Source organism: Salvelinus alpinus, chromosome 4, assembly GCF_045679555.1.
Source record: "Salvelinus alpinus chromosome 4, SLU_Salpinus.1, whole genome shotgun sequence".
Taxonomy (NCBI): Eukaryota; Metazoa; Chordata; class Actinopteri; order Salmoniformes; family Salmonidae; genus Salvelinus; species Salvelinus alpinus.
The window spans coordinates 40,553,835-40,577,534 of NC_092089.1; the positions used below are offsets into that span (position 1 = coordinate 40,553,835).

Genomic DNA, 23,700 nt, shown 5'->3' on the forward strand with positions numbered 1-23,700 from the left:
CCTCTTGTTATTCTCACTATCTCTGTGTGTGTGCTATTGTTCGGCTCAGTCTTGGGGGTGTGGTTGGAAATTGCAGCAGTAAGACCACTATGTTTGTTTCTAATGTTTTATACAAAAACCTTGTCGGGTTCAATCCTAATCTAACAGATGATTTGATCTTCCGCTCTTTGAAAACGTTGTGACACATTTTGGTGTTCCACAAAGTACAATACAAGCAAGATCAACAGAGATTTTATTCACAACAGCAATAGAAAGTATTTAGCTTGAAATACAAAGTGATTTTACTTTGATTTGTCATTATAAAATGTTGTACTGTATCTTATACGAGTTATATTTAGATCTAAAAATTGCAGTTATCTGCAAAATAACATTTTACTTTTAAAAATAAACACATTTTGATAACTGAATGTAGCAAAGATATACAGTATTTTTGGCCCCACTTACTCCAGTCCACAGCCACATGCATAAATGCATAGTTTTGTTCAGAATATAAATAGCAGTTACTGTAGAAAATATTCCATATTATATTTCAGTGTAGCATGCTGAAATAGCTCAAAGTTATCCCTTGAAGTTTAGTAATGCTCTTGCACCGCAGGCCAGTTGAGAAGAATCCGTTGAGGACGAACAGATGAAAACAATGTCTTTGTCCTTCATTCGTGTCCAAGCTGATTCTCAAGGGTCTCCATCCTTTTTGACACAACATCAAGTATTTACACATTAAGGAAGTTATTGATTTGAAACTAAACACATTTTAAAGATACTGAGTGCATCCTAAATGGGAGCCTATTTCCTTTATAGTGAACTACGTTTGACCAGGGCTGATAGGACTCGTAGCACACTATACAGGTAATAGGGTACCATTTGGAAAGCATTCAATGTCATGGCAATATTAAATATCTTATCTAAAGTATGTACACCACCACAGGGCTGTAAAGGATATTATTCTGGGTCAGTCTCCTAAGCTGTTCGTTGACCTGCCTCTGGAAGAGCATCACGTTCTCACACTTACACATATCTTGAGGGGAGGGTTTCTCTGTTCACAGACAGACACAGTATGGATTGTCTTTTAGGAACAGACTGACACAGATCAAGTGCAATACAATTATTCATTCCCAGAGCCTCACAATATACTGTACAATGATAGGCCTCCAATGGTATGGTTTCTGTTGTACTTCATAAAATCACCTGCTGGTGGCAGAGATGTACAGCATTTTCCCCCTGAACATAAAGCACTTACTGGCTCCTCAATAAATATTTCCTGAAATGCAGTGCATGAGAGAAAATCGATCTAACACACATTATAAACTGGGTGGTACGATCTCTGAATGCTGATTGGCTGACAGCCGTGTGATAATAGCAATAAGGCACCTTGGGGGTTTATGGTATATTGCCAATATACCACGGCTAAGGGCTGTATACAGGCACTCTGCGTTGCGCATAAGAACAGCCCTTAGCCGTGGTATATTGGCCATGTACCACACCCCCTCAGACCTTATTGCTTAAGTATAAAACATGATATAGAAGTCGATAAGCACCACCTTCATAAACAATCTGATTAGTTTTAAGACTTTAGATGGGTTTTGGGACATTTTTGATTCAGTATTTGTATTTATAGAATTCATAATTTATTCAAGATGAGAGGATTTGTGCACTGTGCAGGAAAGTGTGAGAAATAATTAATAATGTGTAGCTGTGATGGATCTTTAATAAGAAAGTTATTTTAGAGTGTGTTTTATTCATAGGGTACCTTTACATATCCGTGACTTCAATTTGTCTGTAATTTCTCCCATGCTGCTAAAATCTTCAGCATAGTACAAATGCTTATCATCTGGCTCGGAAGCAATTTCCCTGAGCTCCTCTTCGATGGCTTTACCAACACCAAGTGCATATATCGTGATACCTGGGGACAGTGAAGCAGGTCAAAGGTCAGAAGGAAGTGGATGAATGACTCCTTTAAGAGAAGATGGTACTCTATTAAAGGCTCTTTAAATGGCTCTGCAATCAGATCAAGTTCAGCAAACACAACGTAAAGAAACCGTACCAGCATCCTTTGCCTTAGTGGCCCATTTCGACACATCATCCTGGGATCGTCCGTCGGTGAACACGATGCTGACCCGTGGCATGTCGGGCCTGGCCCCCTCCTTGGCAGAGAAGCTGTACTCAAACATGTGACGCAGTGCAGCACCCGTCATGGATCCTCTGCCCATGTACTGCATCCGCGACACGGCCCTGTTGATGTCCCGGCCTGAGGTATACTGACCCAGGATGAACTCTGTGCGGACCTTACTGGAGTACTGCAGCAGCCCCACGTGGGTGCCCGTGCCGGACACGTCCAGAGAGTCCACGATGCCATTCACAAACTGCTTGACCAGCTCAAAGTTGGCCGGTCCCAGGCTCTTAGAGCCGTCAATTACAAATACCAGATCCATCACTCCATCTCCACACACTGCCTCTGCCATAGTAGAGACAAATAGTGTTGTCAAGTCACGACGCCCCAAATAAACTATACCATGGCAAGACAGCAGCAGAAAGTACTAGCCTACATTACTTAAACGATGTCGCTGACAGGCTAATAACTGGCTCATTTTACAATAATGGCCCAACATTATGAAGACCTGTGTGCCATTCAGGGGCACAACTTTGGTTTTAGAAGTGGCGGGGACATATTATTATTATTCTTTGAAAAAAAAATATCCAGTCAGATAAACACTCCCAACAGCCTACCCGACCGCTCGGAGGAGTCCGCATGGTCCTAAAGCACACGTTGCCTCGTTTTGTATCACATTCCAATGATAAAACTGGGAGTGGGGACAAAAATGCAATTTCCGAATGTGGGGGAGACATGTCCCCCCATTCCCCAGTGAAAGTTGCGCCCCTGGTGCAGGTCATGTTGAAATAGTAATAAGGATAATTCTCATTAATAATGGAAATGTGTGTTCTCTACTCCAGGCTTCATGGTTCCAAAGACAGTCATTTTAATGCAACATTGGGTAATAATGTGCATGAATATCCATCTATCTACTTATCGAGAACTACTCTTTCTTCCTTCACGACATGTGCTTGTCACTGTCAAACAGCATGGAATATTCCTCTTAATCCAGGAAAAGAACACCCTGGACTAGAGGGAGCATCAGGATTAACCATGACCTCATAATCACACTCATCCAAATTATGTAACATATAAATACCAGGATGGAAAAACACTCAGTCACAGTCAGACCCATTACAAAAGAGGCAGTTAGGTGTATATTTGAAGGCAGTCCAACTTCCCTCAGTCACATAAGCATTAATACGAAACATCCATTCTAACATATCAATTCAAAGGGATGTGAATCCGTTGGGCCAAAACAGCATGATGCATAAAGAAGATCCTCTTATTACTGTGCAATGTCCAAAAGATCTGTTACCGCACAGCTGATAGTAAGACATGGACTTACTCTTGCAGGTTCTGTTATCAGGTCTGAGTTTGTAGCCTTCTCGACATCTACACACAAATGAGTCTTCAGTGTTCACACAGTCATGCTCACACCCATGGTTACCAAGGGAACATGGATCAAGCTCTGCAGTAAGTAAAAGTGATCAGACCCAGTTGTTGAGGTCAATAAGCAAGACCTGCTAGTATGTTAAAATCTAAGTGAAATGTTGAATACAAGTTATATTTCTGTGTATTAGGTGAGACTGAGAGCATACACTATTCTAGTGTGAAGCAGGTGAGACTTACTTTTGCAGGTTTTATTATCAGGTCTGAGTATGTAGCCTTCATGGCAGTTACAGAAAAATGAATCTTCAGTGTTCACACACTCATGTTCACACCCATGGTCGCCAAGAGCACAGTGGTCAATCTCTGAGAGGTGTTAGTCACATCAGATACAGAGATAGAAACAAGGCAGAAGAGAGAAAGGGACAACACATACTAATATTCTTTCAGGGAATTAACACTTCTACACTGTTATATATAACAGTGACTCACATATTCACCACATTCAACAAATAAATACATTACAAATGTTTTCCTCAACACTGCCCACACAGTGAGCACAGCACTCTGTTGCTGAGTCCTCCAACGACTGATATTTTGAATGAACAGTTTACGATTGCTTTATTTGTTAGATGTAATATATTGTAAACCATTTTTAGAGGTGTACTGGCACTGCCATCTCAGGAGGGGGAGGTTGAGTACAGTGTTGTTAATAGCACAGTAACACAGTTCATATAACCAGAGTAGTGATGAACTTACTGCGGCAGGTCTTGCCATCGAGGTTGAGAACATAGCCCCTCGTGCATCTACAGATGTAAGACTCGGAAGAGCTGACACAGTCATGCTGACAGCCATGGTTCCCCAGGTCACAGTAATCTATTCCTGATGGGAAAAGGTAGAGACACACATAGATTGGCTTGAATTCATACATTATTCTCAGGATGTTAACAAGAGATAAAGGAGTGAATAGGTGCCTTTAATTTGGAATTTTATTTTTTTCCTGTAATACCAGTTGTTTCTACCTATTTTTTTTAAGCACTTACAGTTTTGATTAACCCACAGGGCTCTGAAATCAATATCCAACACGTGTTAGGATTGTAATACACTCAAGAGGTGTGCTTTCTGAAGTTAATTAAAATGTTTATTGTGCAATTTGTATCGGAACATACACTCTTAGAAAAAAAAAGGTGCTACGTAGAACCAAAAAGGGTTGTTCGTCTGTCCCCATAGGAGAACCCTTTGAAGAACCCCTTTTGGGTTCCATGTAGAAACCTTTCCACAGATCAAACCAGATGGAACCCTGGCTGTGTTATGATCTCTTAGTATTCTGACACCCTGGACACACTCCCCCATATGTCAGCAGCCAGTGAGATGATTCAAAAAGCACACTTCCTCTTGGAGATCTCCCCTATGCTACTCTGAAGTCTGAAGTTCCACTAGAGCACTAGGGGCATGTCCAAATGTGGGTGGACTTGGACCTCTGTCTGGCAACAAGATAGACCAAATACTGTATTAGAGTTGGACTGATCTGGGACATTCATCCCTTCAACTGCTTAAAGAACTGATTGTGAACACTACAATAGTCAAGCGTTGTTGCATCACTGAGCCAGTCCATGGACTAAAATGTAACCCAAAACAAATTATTTATTGTTTTCAGTATAATAGACCATCAGATTTGAGCAATGAAATGACAGATGGAAATCTGCAATTCAGGTTAATCTTCACAAGCAGATAAATTACTTGTTTTCAGTTTTTTTCTATGTTAACTTTAGTCATAACCACACAAAAATAAATAAAGAGCGAATGAATGAAAGAGGAAAAACGAAGAATCTCACTTCGGCACGTCCTCTCGTCCTCGTTGAGTTCATACCCAAGCCGGCAGCGACACTCGTAGCCTGGTACCCCTGCCACATTGGCACAGATATGGGCACAGCCATGGTCCACCACATCACACAGGTCTTCCGCTACAGAACCAGGAGGACCACAACATAGGCAAAGACAGGATTTAATGCTACTGCTGTAGCTAACCCTTACCCTAACCCTTACCCTATGCCTCTGCTGCTGCTCCTGCTATTCCACCAGCCCTAGCACTGCACCGTCCCACAGGCAAACCCTAACCCAGCCAGCTAGGCCCCACTGATTCTGATTTACACCACTGACTTGTTTCCTTGTTCCCCACTAGTGAGTTTGTCTGTCCAAAAGCAACATATTTTCCATGTTCTTAGTCAAATGATGTGGTCAAGCCTGTTATAATAGAGTTGAGCACAGTCGACTAAGTTGCTCACTCACCGCGGCAGGTCTTGCCATCAGAGTTAAGGGTGTAACCCTTTCTACACCGGCACATATAGGAGGCTGGGGCGCTCACACAGAGGTGATCACACTGATGGTCCATCACAGAGCACAGGTCTGTACCTAATACATAAACACACATGCACGTATGCACACACACACATCCATACAAATAATAAATCCTTACAATCTCCATCAATATAATGATTAAAGCACATGAGTGTATTGAGAGATGAACAGAGAGAAAACACCTCCACACAGATTGGACTGGAAGACGGAGGTGAGGGTCTCTATCTGGCTGAAGTTGGCCACCAGGTACACATGCTCCGAGTGGGGCTCACTCCCGATGGCCCGCAGCGTGTTCATATCCACCCTGCCCACTCCGATGGCGAAGATCTGGATGCCCGCCTGCCGGGCCTGTGCTGCCACCTCCTCCACCATGTCCTGGGGGCGCCCATCCGTTACAATCATGGCGATGCGGGGGATGTGCATGTCGGCGGGCCGGGCGCCCTCTGGCTCGGTGAAGGCCGTCTCCATGGTGTACTGGATAGCCAGGCCGGTCATGGTGCCGGTGGCCAGGTGGTCCATGGCCTTCACCGCCCGCTCCACATCTGCCTTGAATACAACAGTTCTGTGTTTGTTAATGTGGGTGGGTTAGGTTTTTGGGGATTCTTGTTACAGACTGTTTCTGAGCAACTGTACTTGGAAAACCAAATAAACATATTGTAAAAAGAATAGAACAGTACTGAATTGTCCATCTGTTTCTTCTGCTCCCAGTCTCACCACACATTTGGGAGGAAGGAAGTTCAGCCACATTGCAACATCCCTGTGGGTAGAAGTACTTTGCTCAAGGGCACAACGGCTATTCAGCTAAGTGCATCGAGAGAGAGAACCTGTTCTCTAGGCTACCTTGTTGGTGTCGAGACAGAACTTGTTCCCCAAACTATATTCTTAGGGGAAAAAATGGTTTCAGAAGGGTTCTTCAGCTGTCCCCATAGGAGAACCCTTTTTGGTTCCAAGTTAAAAAAAACTATTTTTGTCTCCACGTAGAACCATTTTGGGTTCCATGTAGAACCCTCTGTGGAAAGGGTTTTATATGGAACCCAAACTGGTTCTACTTGGAACCAAAAGGGTTCTACCTGGAGCCAAAAAGGGTTTTTACCTGAAACCAAAAAGAGACAGACGAAGAACCCTTTAGGAACCCTTTTTTTCTCAAAGTGTAGTTTAGGGAGAAAGGGTTCTTCAAAGGGTTCTCCTATGGGAACAGCTGAAGAACCCTTTTAGGTTCCAGATAGCACCTTGTTTTCTAAGAGTGTACCTTGCTGTTGTAGGTGTTGAGACAGAACTCGTTCCCCAGGCTACCTTGCTGAGGTAGGTGTTATGGGATAACTTGTTCCCTAGGGCCTAGACTACCTTTCTGCTGTAGGTGTTGAGGGAGAACTCGTTCTGCACCACACTGCCATACTGCAGCAGCCCGACGCGCGTCGCCTCCGGCCCCACGTCCAGGAAGGCCAGGATGTTGGTAATGAAGATCTTGACCTTTTCGTAGTCGCTGGGACGCACGCTGCGGGAGCTATCGATTATGAACACAAAATCCAGGGGCTTCCCTTTACACAGGCTTTCTGGGGAAAGACACAGGCATTACTGGAGGTACAGTAGGCCAGGCCTACTATATGTGATAATTACACAGGCTCTCTGGGGGAGAACACAAAGAAAGCCTTAATGGAAGTATTGTACTGTATATAGGCTTAATGTAACTCTAATATAGTATTTACAGGGGCTCTCTGAGGAACATACAGATAATCTGACTGGAAGTAGTCTTACTATACTGTATATAACGGATATTTACATGGGCTCTCTGTATGAAGAAACCAGAAGTTGGGTCTTACTTAAAGTACTGTAGTACATCATTCTGACACTATCTGGTTGATTCTTTCTTTTTGAGTTTGGACAGTGATTATTACTTTGTGTACTCAGTCAGTCAGTCTGAGAGCAGAGGAAAGATTCTGAGTTCTCTAGCCTCCAGTAATAATCTGTAGGTCAGTCAACACTAAACTAAGCCTGGGAAAGACAAGAAGAAAAACATCTACATGCTCCATATATACCCTCTAGAGAGGACCAGTTCCCCTGGTCAGACATTGATTTTACTTGATCTTTACTGTGAGGTGAAATACAGACCAATTATGAATATACATACTGTACATGTGCACACACATATGGTCTGTATATTCCATCATATTGTACTGTATGTTCCATTATATTGTACTGTATATCCCATTATATTATACGGTATATCCCATTAAATTGTACTGTATATTCCTTTAGATTGTACTGTATGTCCCATTATATTGTACTGTATATCCCATTATATTGTACTGTATATTCCTTTAGATTGTACTGTATATTCCTTTAGATTATACTGTATATCCCATTATATTGTACTGTATATTCCTTTAGATTGTACTGTATATTCCATTACATTGTACTGTATGTCCCATTATATTGTACTGTATGTCCCATTATATTTATTGTACTGTATGTCCCATTATATTTATTGTACTGTATATTCCATTACATTGTACTGTATATTCCATTACATTGTACTGTATATTCCATTACATTGTACTGTATGTCCCATTATATTGTACTGTATATTCCATTACATTGTACTGTATGTCCCATTATATTGTACTGTATGTCCCATTATATTTATTGTACTGTATGTCCCATTATATTTATTGTATTGTATATTCCATTATATTGTACTGTATGTCCTATTATATTATACCGTATATTCCATTATATTGTACCGTATGTCCCATTATATTGTACTGTATGTCCCATTATATTGTACTGTATGTCCTATTATATTATACTGTATATTCCTTTAGATTGTACTGTATATTCCTTTAGATTATACTGTATATCCCATTATATTGTACTGTATATTCCTTTAGATTGTACTGTATATTCCATTACATTGTACTGTATGTCCCATTATATTGTACTGTATGTCCCATTATATTTATTGTACTGTATGTCCCATTATATTTATTGTATTGTATATTCCATTACATTGTACTGTATATTCCATTACATTGTACTGTATGTCCCATTATATTGTACTGTATATTCCATTACATTGTACTGTATATTCCATTACATTGTACTGTATGTCCCATTATATTGTACTGTATGTCCCATTATATTTATTGTACTGTATGTCCCATTATATTTATTGTATTGTATATTCCATTATATTGTACTGTATGTCCTATTATATTATACCGTATATTCCATTATATTGTACCGTATGTCCCATTATATTGTACTGTATGTCCCATTATATTGTACTGTATGTCCTATTATATTATACTGTATATTCCATTATATTGTACCGTATGTCCCATTATATTGTACTGTATGTCCCATTATATTATACCGTATATTCCATTATATTGTACCGTATGTCCCATTATATTGTACTGTATGTCCCATTATATTCCATGCATTCCACTATATTCCATTGTATTTGTGTTTATTACTCTTCCTGGGATCCAGCAATATGAAGGCAGTTACATACAATTTAAAATATTACATGACATTCCATTTCATAACACTTTACCCAATACATTTAGTGTGTTCCCTCAGGCCACTACTCCACTATCACATATTTACAATACAACATCCATGTGTACATGTATGTAGAGTGCATGTCTTATCATGTGTATGTGTGTCTATGCCTGTGTGTGTCTGTTCACAGTATTTTTATCAGTTTTTTTAAAATCTGATTCTACTGCTTGTATCAGTTACCTGATGTGGATAGAGTCCCATGTAGTCATGGCTCTATGTACTGTAGTACTGTGCGCCTCCAAAAGTCTGTTCTGGACTTGGAGATTGTAAAGAGACCTCTGGTGGCATGTCTTGTGGGGTATGCATGGGTGTCTGAGCTGTGTGCTAGTAGTTTAAACAAACAGCTCGTGCATTCAGCATGTCAACACTTCTTACAAAAACAAGTAGTGATGAAGTCAATCTCTCCTCCACTTTGAGCCATGAGAGATGTACATGCAAATTATTAATGTTAGCTCTCCGTGCACATTTAAGGGCCAGCCGTGCTGCCCTGTTCTGAGACAATTGTAATTTTCCAAGGTCCATCTTTGTGGCACCTGACTACACGATTGAACAGTAGTCCAGGTGTGACAAAACTAGAACCTGTAGGACCTTCCTTGTTGATAGTGTTGATTGTGACACAAACCACAGTATTTAGCTAGCACCACATTTCCTTTAGTACCAGTAATCTCTGCTGGTCTTACCCACTGAGTTGGACTGGGCGGCCGAGTCATTGCGTCCTGTGGACAGGACGGATGGTCTGGAACGGCGTCTGTCTCTGTGGTCCACTCGGACTGCATCGCAGCAGAGCAGGCAAAAGAGCCCAAGGGTCAGAGACCTCATCCTTGACCAGGGGGACCCACGGACAAATGGGTGGACAGACAGACAGCAGCTGGTAAAACAATTGCAGAGACAACCAACTCAACCTCCAGTCCTGAGGATGAGTGCACATCAACAAACACTGCCAGTCACTGACAGGGAGACTGGTTGATGGGATGTCAGTCAGACTCTAGAAGAATTATAAATAGGAAGCACTTTCACCTCCTGCCTGCCTGAAACCACAGCTTCATATTTCACCTCCTTAACCCAGAATGGGTGCCATGTCACAGCCGTACAGTACGATTAGGGCTTTGTCCCAAATGGCCCCTTATTGTCTATAATGGTCAAAAGTAGTGCACTTTATAGGGAAAATGGTGCCAAGACGCAGCCTACAGCTACAATGTATACAACACATTCCAGACCCAAGCTACCAGTGAGGGAGGTCCACAATCTAATATAAAAACATGCACCAGTTCCCTTCAGTTTATGAACTGAAATGTAACATTGGCAGCTCCTGGGTGTCTCCTGGAGTTATTAATACATGGAACTAAACTCCACTCTGAGTTGAGATGTTTAGGTGGTACAGGTGGTTTGCAGTGATTTAAAGTGGTCTATAATACACAGCAAACTGTTCCTCTGTCAGCTCTCTGCAGAGCCATCTGTTATTGCTCCCATTTAGAACGCTTCATACACCCTGCTGCTACACACAACACTCAGGCAGCTGTTGACTGTACGGGCCATTCTGACAGACATACAGTAGTTGTGTTCCATGGCTTTAAGAGACATAGCCATGCCCATTCTAGAACACATGTGTTCTGTGTTCCATTTAACTAGGCAAGTCAGTTAGGAACAAATTCTTATTTACAATGACGGGCTACACCGGCCAAACCCAGATGACGCTGAATTGTGCACCGCCCTATGGGACTCCCAATCACAACTGGTTGTGATACAACCTGGATTCGAACCAGGGTATCTGTAGTGACACCTTAGGGCCTGAGATGCAGTGCCTTAGACCGAGTGACAAGATGATTACACTGAGTTGTTCCTTAGTCTGTTCACAGGTCTGAGCTGCATAGGTGTACCAGACATGTTTATGACTGTCAGGGACCTGAAGCAAGCAGGGTCACACACTCATGGAACATCCTGTTCAACTACCACAGCTGCACAAACATTAGGTAAGTGAAAAACCAGTGAAAACAAGAGCCAGCACATGCCAGAGATCGATACAACAGTTGTTGCTATTACTCATTCAGTCTGTAATTGAACATGAAGATGGACCATATACAAGTGAAGTCCTAAAAAAACCATTACAAACTACAGTATTTTTTAACCTTTTGTCATGGCCATATTGAATCTCAATCAAACACAGTCTAATGTGGAATCTGAATCATGTTGACTTCTATTAAAAAATGTAATTGTCATCTTCGAGCTTCCGAGATTCTGTGTGGTAAACACTACATCTGTCATGGGGTTTCATGCTGCAGTGTGACAACACTAACTATTGAAAATAACATCAAAATATCAAAAGTCTCCTTACCTTAATATCAAAATAAAGTTTTGTGAAAAGATCTGCCAGTATATCTAAATTAAATGTTTTAAAAATAAGTGAAGCAGGAAAAGGAAATCCACCTGGGCGAGTGAGTCAAGCTGGTGACTGTTGTGGTTGTGCAGTCAGTCAGAGAATATGCAGATGTTCTTTAGCTTTCTCTCTCTCTCTCTCTATGCACGTGCATTAGACTTGCCCCCTCTCCTCTGGGACTGACTGCTTCTGTATTTACTCTTAGCTGCCTTACCTCAGTCTGGCTCTAACCTGGGGCGGGAAGCCTCCTATTGGAGACATTTGGATAAAAAAAAATTGTATGGATCTAATCTTCATGTTTTCATACAGTAGGTTATCAGTTTAAACTATCATTTTAGTATGTGAATCACAATCAAGACATCTTCAACTGAGCCGACCAAGCATTTTGGTAACCATATGATCTTCTTTGATCAGAAATAGTGACCAATAATCAAACAGATATCCCATCTATTGTTCTTACATCTGACAAATAGCATTGTGAAAAGGCGATAAGTGTGTCTACAACTCAACTGTACTGTACATTTTTCAAAGTAAATGACAAGCGTATTGGTTTTGCCAATGGTCAGATAGTTCAACTATTGTACTGTGGTCCTGGTCCAATGGTGGTCCAAGCTACAGTGTAAGGAGGTTACTGTACCTGGAAGACATCTGGGTGAACTCCCCACAATGAACAGAAGGAAACAGTAAGGCAGCAGTTTATGGAAAAGGGGTCTGAAGCAGTGCTTTCAGTGCTCTTAACGTCAATCATCCTGAAAACAGACTACCTGTCTTACAATGACAACGTTATGGCCCTAACAGCTCTTAAAGTCAATTGCCAAATAGTTTCCAAGTTTCCTAGAGAATTTCCGTTATTCAGGTTTATGAGGTAAGGAAATGATGACAGAATTAGTGCCAGTCGAAGAAAAAACTAGGCCTTTTAGTCCTTGACTTTTCCCTTTGGTTGTCATCTCATAGGCCTACCAAGCAGTGATGTAATGTAACACAATAATACTATACTGGATTTGTCTCAAACCCCTTTTGAAAAACAGAACCGTAGCCCCTGCCTTAGAAGTGATAAAGTGTACAACATATTAAAATGAGATGCACAGTAAATACAACAAACAGCATACTTATGAATCCAAAATAAAAGCACAAGATCTGTCCGTCAATTAAATGTGTTTTTAATGGACAAATAAATATAACTTCAGTGTCTTTTTATGCTGCAGCAGCAGACGGTTAAATGTGACTGAGTCCTCAGAGGACATCCCCCGTTTGGGGAACAGCTTGCCAATAACTGCATCCGGCAGAGCAGACCAGTCTGCTTACATTGGCTTAATTGAAAAAACAGGACCACCACTTTTTCCTTTATTGGAATCAACACAGACATAAGATCAAATGTACAAGTCCTAAAACTCAACCTTTAAAATAAAGGTCAACTCAACACAGTCCTGTTGTAATAATTCAGGATAATGACAGTTTTCTATACACACTAAACAATAACGTACGAGTAACTTGGTGATATGACTTCTGCGCTTCGATCATCTCAGTTAGATTACAGGCAGGTGCTTTGAATCTTTGGAATCCTTCCGTGCATAGCAACACTTCATACATTCTCTCAGTGCACCCTATCAGAAAGGAAGTTGTTTGTAAAGGCAATCCAACAACGAACAGTGATCATGGGCAGAACAAATAAATATTTTGAGTCGAGGATACAATCCTCATTTCCCTGTTTTCAGATCTGTGTGTGCTTTAGCCAACTCCTCTGACTCTAATCGTCATGCCATACATGACAACGCACATACAGATCTGGGACCAGCCTAAATCATGGGCAATATATTTTTTTTGGGGGGGGGGGTTGCAGTGCCTGATTTGATTTGTGTAGGTCTCTCACAAGTACTTGCTTCATAGACCATGGAAACACGTTTCTGGTGGGTGGCCTTTGGACTAGGACTGACAGTAGAGAACATGTAGAAGCACAGTTTAGTACAAGCAAGAAAAATATATCCGCTATTACACTCACTACTAGCGCTCTCATATTTTAACTTTGTTGCATATCACTTCCCTGCTCGATATTTCAACTGTAGATCAGTGAAAACAAATAACTCCAAATAAACAGTATAATGTTAAACAGTATCACAGTAACAGGTAAGTAAGTAAATGTGTGTAGGTTAAATGTTTTGGAAAGAATCAGTAGTATTGGGGCCTGGGTCAAAGTATATATATTTTAAAACTTCATTAAAATACTGCTAACACCACACACCCAGTGTGACAGTTATCAAATGCCAACTATAAAATGCATAGTGTATTGGAAAGAAAACAAATCATATTTGTTGTCCCAGGTCTGGTTGGAATGTCAGGTTGCTGTAGTAACAAGGGGTCCAGTCGGTCAGCAGAACAGCGGCCCAGGTTCTTCATGCTATGTAGGGTGCCCCGTAGGGGGGAGGAGCGTTCTTGGATGGAATAGACATGGTGTCATCGTATGGGGGTAACAGTACCTGGGAATACAGAAAAGGGTGATCAAGACCAGTGTCTTTTAATGTGTGACTGACAACAGAACACAAAGTGTTCAAAACTGTTTAACATGGTTAGAATATATTGTTTTTTGTCACTGGCAAAGACTACAAGCAGTAATATAGTAGGCTGCATATTGGTAGTTGGTCAAACAGCAGTTGGTCAAATATACTCTTGAGGATAAAGTGAAAATAGTGTGAGCTCCCAGAAGTGACACGATGGTCATATATAAAGAGGATGACAGAGGATTTCAAAACAGATCTGTAATGATTATATAATAGTCTGGATGGGAGAACAGAGAGAAGACGAAGAGGGAGAAAGGGAGACCGTGAATGAATATGGTGCAAGTTTATCGAGAGGCCAAATCTATAGAGAGGGTCATGAATGTGGTCCAAATCTATTGGAGCAGGTCCAGACTGAAATCAGTGAAGTGAAACAGAGTGATATTCAGTTTGGATTCCAGGCTGTGACTGTGGTTCTCAGGCAGCAAGGCAAGTCCACTGCAGACCACATTCACATCCTATCTGACTGACATGAGTCAGGTTCAGTCAGCCAGTTCCTCTATGTCTTTGATGAGGTAAAGTACAACTCCGTCTCAGATATTCCCTCTTCAGACTACTACACTCTCTCTGGGGAACCAACCAAATACTATCATGGGAAATGTCTGGCCGTGTGTGTGTGTGTCTCAGATGTATGTAACCCATCCTGGTTTTCCTACTGACACAGAGACATACTGTACGCAACATCTATGATTCAATGCATTTTCGCTGGACAACACCGGCAGAGGATACTGTAAAATATGGTTAGAGTATGCCATTGTCATCCTCACACACAACAGTAAGGCACTGGTTAGGGGCATAATGGCATTACAGTCCAAACTGGAGTCCATGTCATGGTGGACCTTTCTGATCTCAGACCAGTGATTTAACACTACACATTGTGCTTAATGTCCTGAAGCTATACTTCACGGTGTGGCTTCCCGGACACAGATTAGGTCTAGTCCTGGACTAAAAAGCAATGTGTGTCTGGAAAACCGCCCCCTCGGTGGCTCCGCTCAGTCCAGACATACCGACTTTCCTAATGTGGAAGACATCACATCTACAGTAGGCTATCCCCAATATTGTCTTACGTCAGATAGCGCGACTCCATCTGCTCTGATCGAGGGCTTAGCGTCGTGTAGGAGTGACGCCACCTGTCGGAAGGCAATGCAGTATCCCTGATTATAATAACCTGTCAATAATACACAGATGGCTGCAGTCTACCTTTATACATGAAGTGTGCAGTCGGTCAATCCCCACTATAGATTTAAAAGGAATGGACTGGTGTAGGAAACTTCCTCTAAATCCCTCAATCCACAGCATTTAAGTTCAGGAGGGGAGTAAGGGAGTTCAAACTTCAGGAGAGAAGTAGGGAATCAGAACACTCCCGTAGACTGGTGGTCTACCAGAATATTGTCTGACCACTTGCAGTGGGCAAGTTGAAAGCCTTAATTGAAAAGCCTAGACCTACGGAAAGCATGGCAGGCAGTATGTTGTTTTTCTAGCACATTTGACTAATGATTTTAATGGTTAAAAAGAGCAGTCTCGTCCAGTCCCTTTAGAGCTAAGGTGTTTTACACATCAGGAGGACCAGAAGGGCCTCAGCTTCTCTAGACCAAAACATCACGTCATTCCTCTACATCAGGGGTAGGCAATTCTTTTTTCTTTAAATAGGGAAGTCAATTAAGAACAAATACTTATTTACAATGATGGCCTACCAAGAGGCAAAAGGCCTCCTGCGGGGACGGGGGATAAAAAAATAATAATGTAGGACAAAACACACATCATGACAAGAGACACCACTACATAAATAGAGACCTAAGACAACAACACAACATGGCAGCAACATGACAACACAGCATGGTAGCAACACAACATGACAACAACACAGTAGCAACACAACATGGTACAAAAACTAGATTCCGATTTTTGGTCGGAGGGGATGGTCTGGGGGCCGGTACATAAAAATAATTTGTACACTGTAAATTGACCACAACTAAGCCCAAAAAGAGATTGTGCATTTTAAGCTGAAACAGTAAAAAGTTGCGGGCCACCTATAGCCGACCCGTGCTCTCCATGTTCAAAACAAACCACGAGCATCATGAACCATTCGTAGTGGCTTGGAATGTAAGGTTTATATTCTGGGGACAAATAAAAATCTAATTTACATAAGCCTACTTCGTCCCTTTTAGATATCAAACTCTTGTCAATTACAACATTGTATAGTGACACATACTGGTAGAACAAAAAGTCCTGATAATGGTATTGTTCTGACTCTCATCGTTGAGGTACAAACACTGTTCTGACAACTCCTCACTCTCCTCTCCTACACCTGCATTGTGAAATCACACAGTAATCCTCTTCCCCCAAGCTAGCTGGATGAGCAGTGCTGCAATGGTCTGATCGCTAAACTAGATCCTTGCCATGTTTTCAGGCTGTATTTCTCCCCTCCCCTGGTTCAACAGTGGATAACGTTTTGTAATATCTGCAGCGGAAGCAGAGGGATAAGCGACCAGTTGGCCAAGCTTGGGCTATATGATACCAGTAGGAGAGAGAGAGAGACAGACCGAGATCTTTTCATTGAGTAGGTGGCCAATGTACTGTAGCCATATTAATGAGTTTGCCAGTGTGGACTGGAGCCTCATCCACGCAAAGCCCTTTACTAAAGCACAACTTACTACAACTTTATACTCCCTTCCTACTCTGACATGATGGCTTTACTGTTGGAATGTGCTCTCCCTCACCGTCTTGAGGGGAACCTAACCTACGCATAATATGAACCTGATCCGTGACCTGGAATAAGTGAATCCTTTTTCCATTGGATGAGAGGTTTCTATGTTTTCTTTGTAAACACACAATAGCATCACACCGAGATAAATCTATCATAAAAAACATTTATCTAAAGATTTCTCCAGAATGAAAAGCACAAAGCAGAGGGAGGTTATGAGGAAGGGAGGGATGGGTAATTATAGAATAGATGAGATGTATCATATGAATACAAAGATATATATTATGACAGTACAACACTGGTAAACATCTAGATTGTTTTCAACTTTGCAAGCAAAGGGTTAGAGTGAATAACAGAAACAGTATATTTTTTCAGCTGCTGTTTGAGTTGGAAATTACAACATATTATTGTAGGAGTAAATGCAATGTCGATATTTCTGGAAAAATATAACTGTCAAAAAGGTGGTTAGCATTCACAGAGGTGGTTTGTCTTGAGTATATATCAGTTTCTTTCAAACCCAACTGACTGAACAGAGGAAATATACTACATTGAATTACCCTGTAGTAACTACAGCAGACTGGTAGAAAATAAAAAAACTAACCCACCATGTCATAATGTAGGAATTGTAATTTATGTACTGTACAGCAATTGAAATAGATGCGTGTGTCCTGTGACTTACCGTGGTGTCATTAGTAGTGACGTATATCAGGACTTCTGTGGTGCTTCTTGCACGCACATACCGGTAGCAGTTCCACACACACGCTATCAGGTACGCCTGCAAAGGGAAAACCATTATCAAAGACATAAAAGAAAAGAAATGTCAGCTGCTGATAAAGTTAAGGTACAGTATCTGTCAAAGGCTAAATATTAATAAATTCAGAAAGCATTAAGATTCAATATCCAGCCAAATGCAGAGGGGTTTCATTCATTCACAAAACTACAAGACTCAATGTCCAGTCCATTGCAGAAAGGTATAGTATAGTACAGCTCCTTCAGGAGAGTGGCACAAAAACAAGCTCATGTAGCTTTCTGGGGTTCTGTCCTGTCCAGCCAAACAACATCATCTGGTAAACCAGTTGGCACCTATAAAACAGACTAGGACTGAGCTCAGCTGTATATATACACAGTGCATTCGGGAAGTATTCAAACCCCTTGACTTGTTCCACATTTTGTTACGTTACAGCCTTATTCTAAACTGGATTAAATTGCCCCCTCCCCATCAATCTACACACAATACCCCATAATGACAGAGCAAAAACAGGTTTTTAGAATTTGCACATTTCTATATATAACATTTACATATGTTTTCAGACCCATTACTGAGTACTTTGTTGAAGCACCTAATGGCAGCGGTTAAAGCCTTGAGTCATCTTGGGTATGACGCTACAAGCTTGGCACACCTACATTTGGGGAGTTTCTCCCATTCTTCTCTGCAGATTCTCTCAAGCTCTCTCAAGTTGGATGGGGAGGGTCGCTGCTCAGCTATTTTCAGGTCGGGTTCAAGTCCGGGTTCTGGCTGGGCCACTCAAGGACATTCAGAGACTTGTCCCAAAGCCATTCCCGCGTTGTCCTGGCTGTGTGCTTAGGGTCATTGTCCTGTTGGAAGGTGAACCTTCGCCCCAGTCTGAGGTCCTGAGCGCTCTGGAGCAGGTTTTCATCAAAGACCTCTGTACTTTGCTCCATTCATATTTTCCTCGATCCTGACTAGTCTCCCATTCCCTGCCACTGAAAAACATCCCCACAGCATGATGCTGCCACCGCCATGCTTCACTGTAGGGATGGTGCCAGGTTTCCTCCAGACGTGACGCTTGGCATTCAGGCCATAGAGTTCAATCTTGGTTTCATCAGACCTGAGAATCTTGTTTCTCATGGTCTGAGAGTTCATTAGATGCCTTTTGGCAAACTCCAAGTGTGCTGTCATGTGCCTTTTACTGAGGAGTGGTTTCCGTCTAGCCACTCTACCATAAAGGCCTGATTGGTGGAGTGCTGCAGAGATGGTTCTCCTTCTGGAAGGTTCTCCCATCTCCACAGAGAAACTCTGGAACACTGTCAAAGTGACCATCGGGTTCTTGGTCACCTCCCTGACCAAGGCCCTTCTCCCCCGATTGCTCAGTTTGGCCGGGCGGCCAGCTCTAGGAAGAGTCTTGGTGGTTCCAAACTTCTTCCAATTGAGAATGGTGGAGCAATTGTGTTCTTGGGAACCTTCAATACTACAGAAATGTTTGGAACCCTTCCCCAGATCTGTGCCTCGACACAATCCTGTCTCGGAGCTCTACGGACAATTACTTCAACCTCATGGCTTGGTTTTTGCTCTGACATGCACTGTCAACTGTGGGACCTTTTATAGACAGGTGTGTGCCTTTCCAAATCATGTCCATTCAATTGAATTTACCACAGGTGGACTCCAATCAAATAGTAGAAACATCTCAAGGATGATCAATGGAAAAAGGATGCACCTGAGCTCAATTTCGAGTCTCATGGCAAAGGGTCTGAATACTTATGTAAATAAGGTATCTGTTTTTTATTTTTAATAAATGTGCAAACATTTCTAAAAACCTGTTTTCGCTTTGCCATTATGGGGTATTGTGTGTAGATTGCTTAAGAAAATGTTTTATTCAATCAATTTTAGAATAAAATGTGGAAAAAGTGAAGGGGTCTGAATACTTTCTGAATGCACTATATATCCCACTGCACACACCACTTCAATGAATTGAATTGTCAATTTTACGGGCTCTTCAACAATATGCAGTAAAAACTGTAGACCTCCATATGGTATACTGTTTATAGACATTCTGGAAGAGATTCCAAAAGACATTACTCAACGTGCTAAACTCACATACAATCGTCAATCCTCTGTGGATGATATGCTGGTAGAGGTAGCAACATCTATACAGAACAATTATCAACCACTGACAGCTGAGCTACGTATCAACCCTTACTTTTGGATTGGACCAGAAGTAATAGAAACGTGTGGTCATCCTCATTATTATAGCATATTTGCATTAAGATGCTCTCAGTAAGGCATCTCCACAGTTTTACATGGTGACACAGAGCCTTACTGAAGTCTATCAAAATAAACCACACCCTCTTTCTCTCAATCTGTTTCCCTCCATCTGGATGGTCTTTGTACGACACAGGAGTTCTGTAGCAGCAGCCTAATAGAACTAGCAGGCCATTTAGAGGGGCTTTTACAATGCCATGAAACAGAGTTGTATAGTGTGGTGGGACGTTGGCATCATGTGAAAGCTCTCTAACCTGGATGGGCCAAGAGCAACACTGACGAGGGTACTGCCTCAATGGCTCCCATTATAGTGTTATGAAAACAACAGCCTTGTGAAATGGCTCCTGCCAGATGTTTGAACCGCTGCAGAATCCTCTGTCCATCCGCAAGGGTTTCTGCCATAAAAATAACCTGGATAACTTCCCCAGATGAACATCATTTTCCTCTCATACAGCATAAGCACTGTTTTGTCACTCATACAGTAAGTAACACAAATTATACAATGTGTTAGGAATCTGTGGTAGGGAAATTTGCGTGTGTGTGTGTCAGTTCAGTAGCAGTTACCTTGAAGGTGAGAATGCATCCGATGAAGAGGAGCACGATGAAGACCAGGCACACGTTGCTCATGGCCATGATGTCCTCTTTGTAGGGGAAGTTCTCAGGCTGTGAGGGTGACACCAGACAGTCAGACAGACAACATCAGCTGCAGTGAGATTGGGGGTAGAGAGTGTGGTGGCTACATCCAAAATGGCACCCAATTCCTTATATGGTGCACTATCTAGTGCATTATACAGGCAATAGAGTGTCATGTCAGGCACTTTATTAGAATAAGAGTTTGACTTTGGAGTCCTTCTTACCAGCTGTTGGAGGTAATCTTGTATGGTGTTGGGGTAGACCACAATACTAACAGCCACCAGGGTGTTCAGGGCACAGTCAAAGACTTGGTAGCAGAAGAATGGGATGATCCAAGCAGCATGTTGCTGAAACAGGAAAACCAGTTTTATGTTAGTCATGAGGGAATAGCATCTGAAGAGCTGCAGCTGCAGGAAAGACTAATATATCTATCTGAAAAAACTAAGATTCAAACAAAACGTTCTGACCGATGCATTAAACGTAAATCAATGTGTTTCTGGTGGGAGGTTTGGTGAACTTACTCTAGTGGGACCCAGCCATTCAAGACCATGTCTGTAAATCTTGATTTGAACGTTTTGTTTTAAACTATATTTGGACAATTCCTCCTAGTGTCTTCATCTGTATTCATTCTTATGAGAGCAGACATAGTATACCAGTACAAGCAACAGCAGAACGCTATTGATGTGACGTTTGCTTACCTTATACGCACCGTAGGTCGCCATCCCAGAAATTAGTATCATCAGCAACGAGATCGCTGAAGCAATACACATGTCTGGAATAGAAGGGAAATCATACTGTATACAAGGTCTGCATTCAAATAAATTAATAACTGTAGCAAATGATGAGAAAATCACTTGGTGTTTTGTCCTTGGATGGTAATTGAATTAATCTCAGTAATTTATAAGCCTATAATAAACTCAGCTCATTCCTAGTTTGACACTGATTATGTGAACATGACCCAACTTGCTCTGTGTAGATGTAACCTGATCTTGATACTATGACATTGAGTGGATTTCACAGAAAACAAGAATACTATGTCACCGACTCAGCGTCACAGTAATCCTGTCCATCTGTGCACAGCCCAGAGAACACAGTAGTCTGCTCCAACAGAACAGAACAAAAGCCAGTCTGCTTTAGTTCTGTAACTAGCCTGAACTGCCTTCCTCGTAGAAATTTGCAGTTCCACCTATCATGGCACATTGATTTGAACAGGGATGGCCGTTCTAGTAATTATATTTCTATGGCAGGCCTAATGCAGGGCCAGTTGGACCAATGGCAAAAGAGATCACAGGACCGCTTAATCTGACCGGAACTGGGTCAACTCAGTCAGTTTCAATCAGACACTACTGTACCGACAGCCAATGGCAGAAATGTCAATTTGGCCAGCATATGCCGCTACAGTTCACTTCCAACCTGGGCAAGACCTAGCTGATTTAGCAAGTTTGTGAAAATTCCCAACACAACTGAACATTAGACATGTGTGCCCACGGACTGAGAGATTTGATCTGCTTTATTGTGAAGTGAGAGAAATACTGACTATTGGCTGCTTTCAATGATATAAAGTGACTTATAAAACCAGTCGTTTTGGCATTGATATATAACGCCATAGTAGTGTCCATCGTTGTCATCACATTATACAACAGACTCAGAGGAGTTGGCTAGAGCACAAACACACTGGCCCGTCAGGCTACTAAGGAGGCGTGGGCAGGCCTATGCAACGTCACACACATCTATCCCAGCATAAAGCTGTAGGCTACTTACTGGCGTCATCCATGTCATCTAAGTCGTTAGCCAGCTCAGCGCTGGTCAGATGGTACTGGTCAGGATCACCCAGGGCCGTGACGAGGATGAGTAACACCACCGCATTGATCAGCTAAAGGACATTAAGACATAAGGACCATATGGACATTTAGACTGACAAACAAGATAGGAATAGGATACACATTAATAGATCAACTTCAACATGAAGGAAAGGCTCCACAAGCATTTGATGGCATTGATCAGCTAAACACAAAGACATCTGGACCAGTCAGACTGACCGGAGGATACAGATACATAATAGCTCAGCCTTTATTATAAAAGGGATAACTTGCTCGCCCAAATAACTTTATTATAGGATTCCTTACTTAGGAACTATTTGGCTGTGTTCCAGGTAAGGAAACAGTCATTTTATAATTTGAGTGAACCACCTCTAACTCAGCAGTGTAGGCTGAGTGTAGGAAAGACTCCACAAGGATAGTAATGGTGCGTTAACTTTTGAATTCATTCTACATACCCTAGGCCCTACGTGCACAATGGAAAATTAATTATTGCCATAGCCTAAAAGGCTTCTTTCTACCTGACACAAGACCTGTAACCTGTCCTATAGGGCTGAGTGTACTGAACAATTCATGAACGTTTTTTCCCCACTGGTGTTAGGTTACGTTAACCCCTTCCTGGACTCCTTAGCGGAATAACTTGTTCGTCCATAATTAACAAAACAATCCATTAAATAAATGTTATCACTTGCAGCCAATCACAATGAGACTACTTTCTGCTGGATAAAAAAAAACATGTAACATGGAAAAACGTCCTACAAATAATAACATAACATTTTTGTTGGTTGTTGAGCCAATCTAAATAGTGTTATGTGAATAATAGCGATTGTGAATGCTCACCATATACCAAACCCCCAGGATAACGGTGCCCGTGCGGACATGACAGCACAGGCAGCATCTGGTGGAATGCAATCGGTCCCACGGGGAAATCATATTTTACAATCCAAGGATGAGGAGGCACTTCACAGATATCTATATCTAACTGTTAATGATAAACAATCCAAACAGATCGAAGTGTATTTCTTCTCCGCCAAGCGCGGTGTCGTCTGCAATTAGCGATAACAGCCTCACGCCGGCTCTAGTGATCAACTAATGCAAGTAGCAAACATTGGAGCATGTGACCTGAGCTGGATAGGATCAAGAGCCGGTGATGTAACTAGTTGTTTCGAGAATAATGTTCCCATCATCCCTCACCAAAGCCGGGAAATTTAAACAGTTA

At 41.8% G+C, this 23,700-nt stretch overlaps 2 protein-coding genes across 7 annotated transcripts; both read right to left on the bottom strand.

The window, feature by feature from the left end:
• Positions 1-215: 215 nt before the first annotated feature.
• On the bottom strand, positions 216-11,959 carry LOC139573526 (matrilin-2-like). Of its 5 annotated transcripts, none has more exons than XM_071397047.1 (13): positions 11,733-11,959; positions 10,081-10,268; positions 7,181-7,389; positions 6,019-6,382; positions 5,768-5,890; positions 5,314-5,442; positions 4,238-4,360; positions 3,722-3,844; positions 3,438-3,560; positions 2,042-2,452; positions 1,748-1,900; positions 941-1,033; positions 216-706 (listed from the first exon to the last, which is right to left on the bottom strand). In XM_071397047.1, the coding sequence occupies exons 2-13, from the start codon at positions 10,217-10,219 to the stop codon at positions 651-653; spliced, it is 2,046 nt and encodes a 681-aa protein (XP_071253148.1). In that variant the 5' UTR covers positions 10,220-10,268; positions 11,733-11,959; the 3' UTR covers positions 216-650. The 5 variants fall into 5 exon arrangements, with proteins under 5 accessions (XP_071253148.1, XP_071253149.1, XP_071253150.1 ...); XM_071397048.1 differs by having other exon boundaries at positions 10,081-10,220; positions 11,733-11,874; XM_071397049.1 differs by lacking the exon at positions 5,768-5,890 and having other exon boundaries at positions 10,081-10,220; positions 11,733-11,874.
• A 959-nt stretch (positions 11,960-12,918) lies between these two features.
• On the bottom strand, positions 12,919-23,614 carry LOC139573531 (lysosomal-associated transmembrane protein 4B-like). 2 transcript variants are annotated; one of them, XM_071397087.1, is made up of 8 exons: positions 23,322-23,614; positions 22,426-22,537; positions 21,363-21,436; positions 20,889-21,011; positions 20,596-20,694; positions 17,710-17,805; positions 15,394-15,456; positions 12,919-14,248 (listed from the first exon to the last, which is right to left on the bottom strand). In XM_071397087.1, exons 1-8 carry the CDS (start codon positions 23,412-23,414, stop codon positions 14,165-14,167), a joined length of 744 nt encoding a protein of 247 aa, XP_071253188.1. In that variant the 5' UTR covers positions 23,415-23,614; the 3' UTR covers positions 12,919-14,164. The 2 variants fall into 2 exon arrangements, with proteins under 2 accessions (XP_071253188.1, XP_071253189.1); XM_071397088.1 differs by lacking the exon at positions 15,394-15,456 and having other exon boundaries at positions 23,322-23,612.
• Between the last annotated feature and the right edge of the window lie 86 nt (positions 23,615-23,700).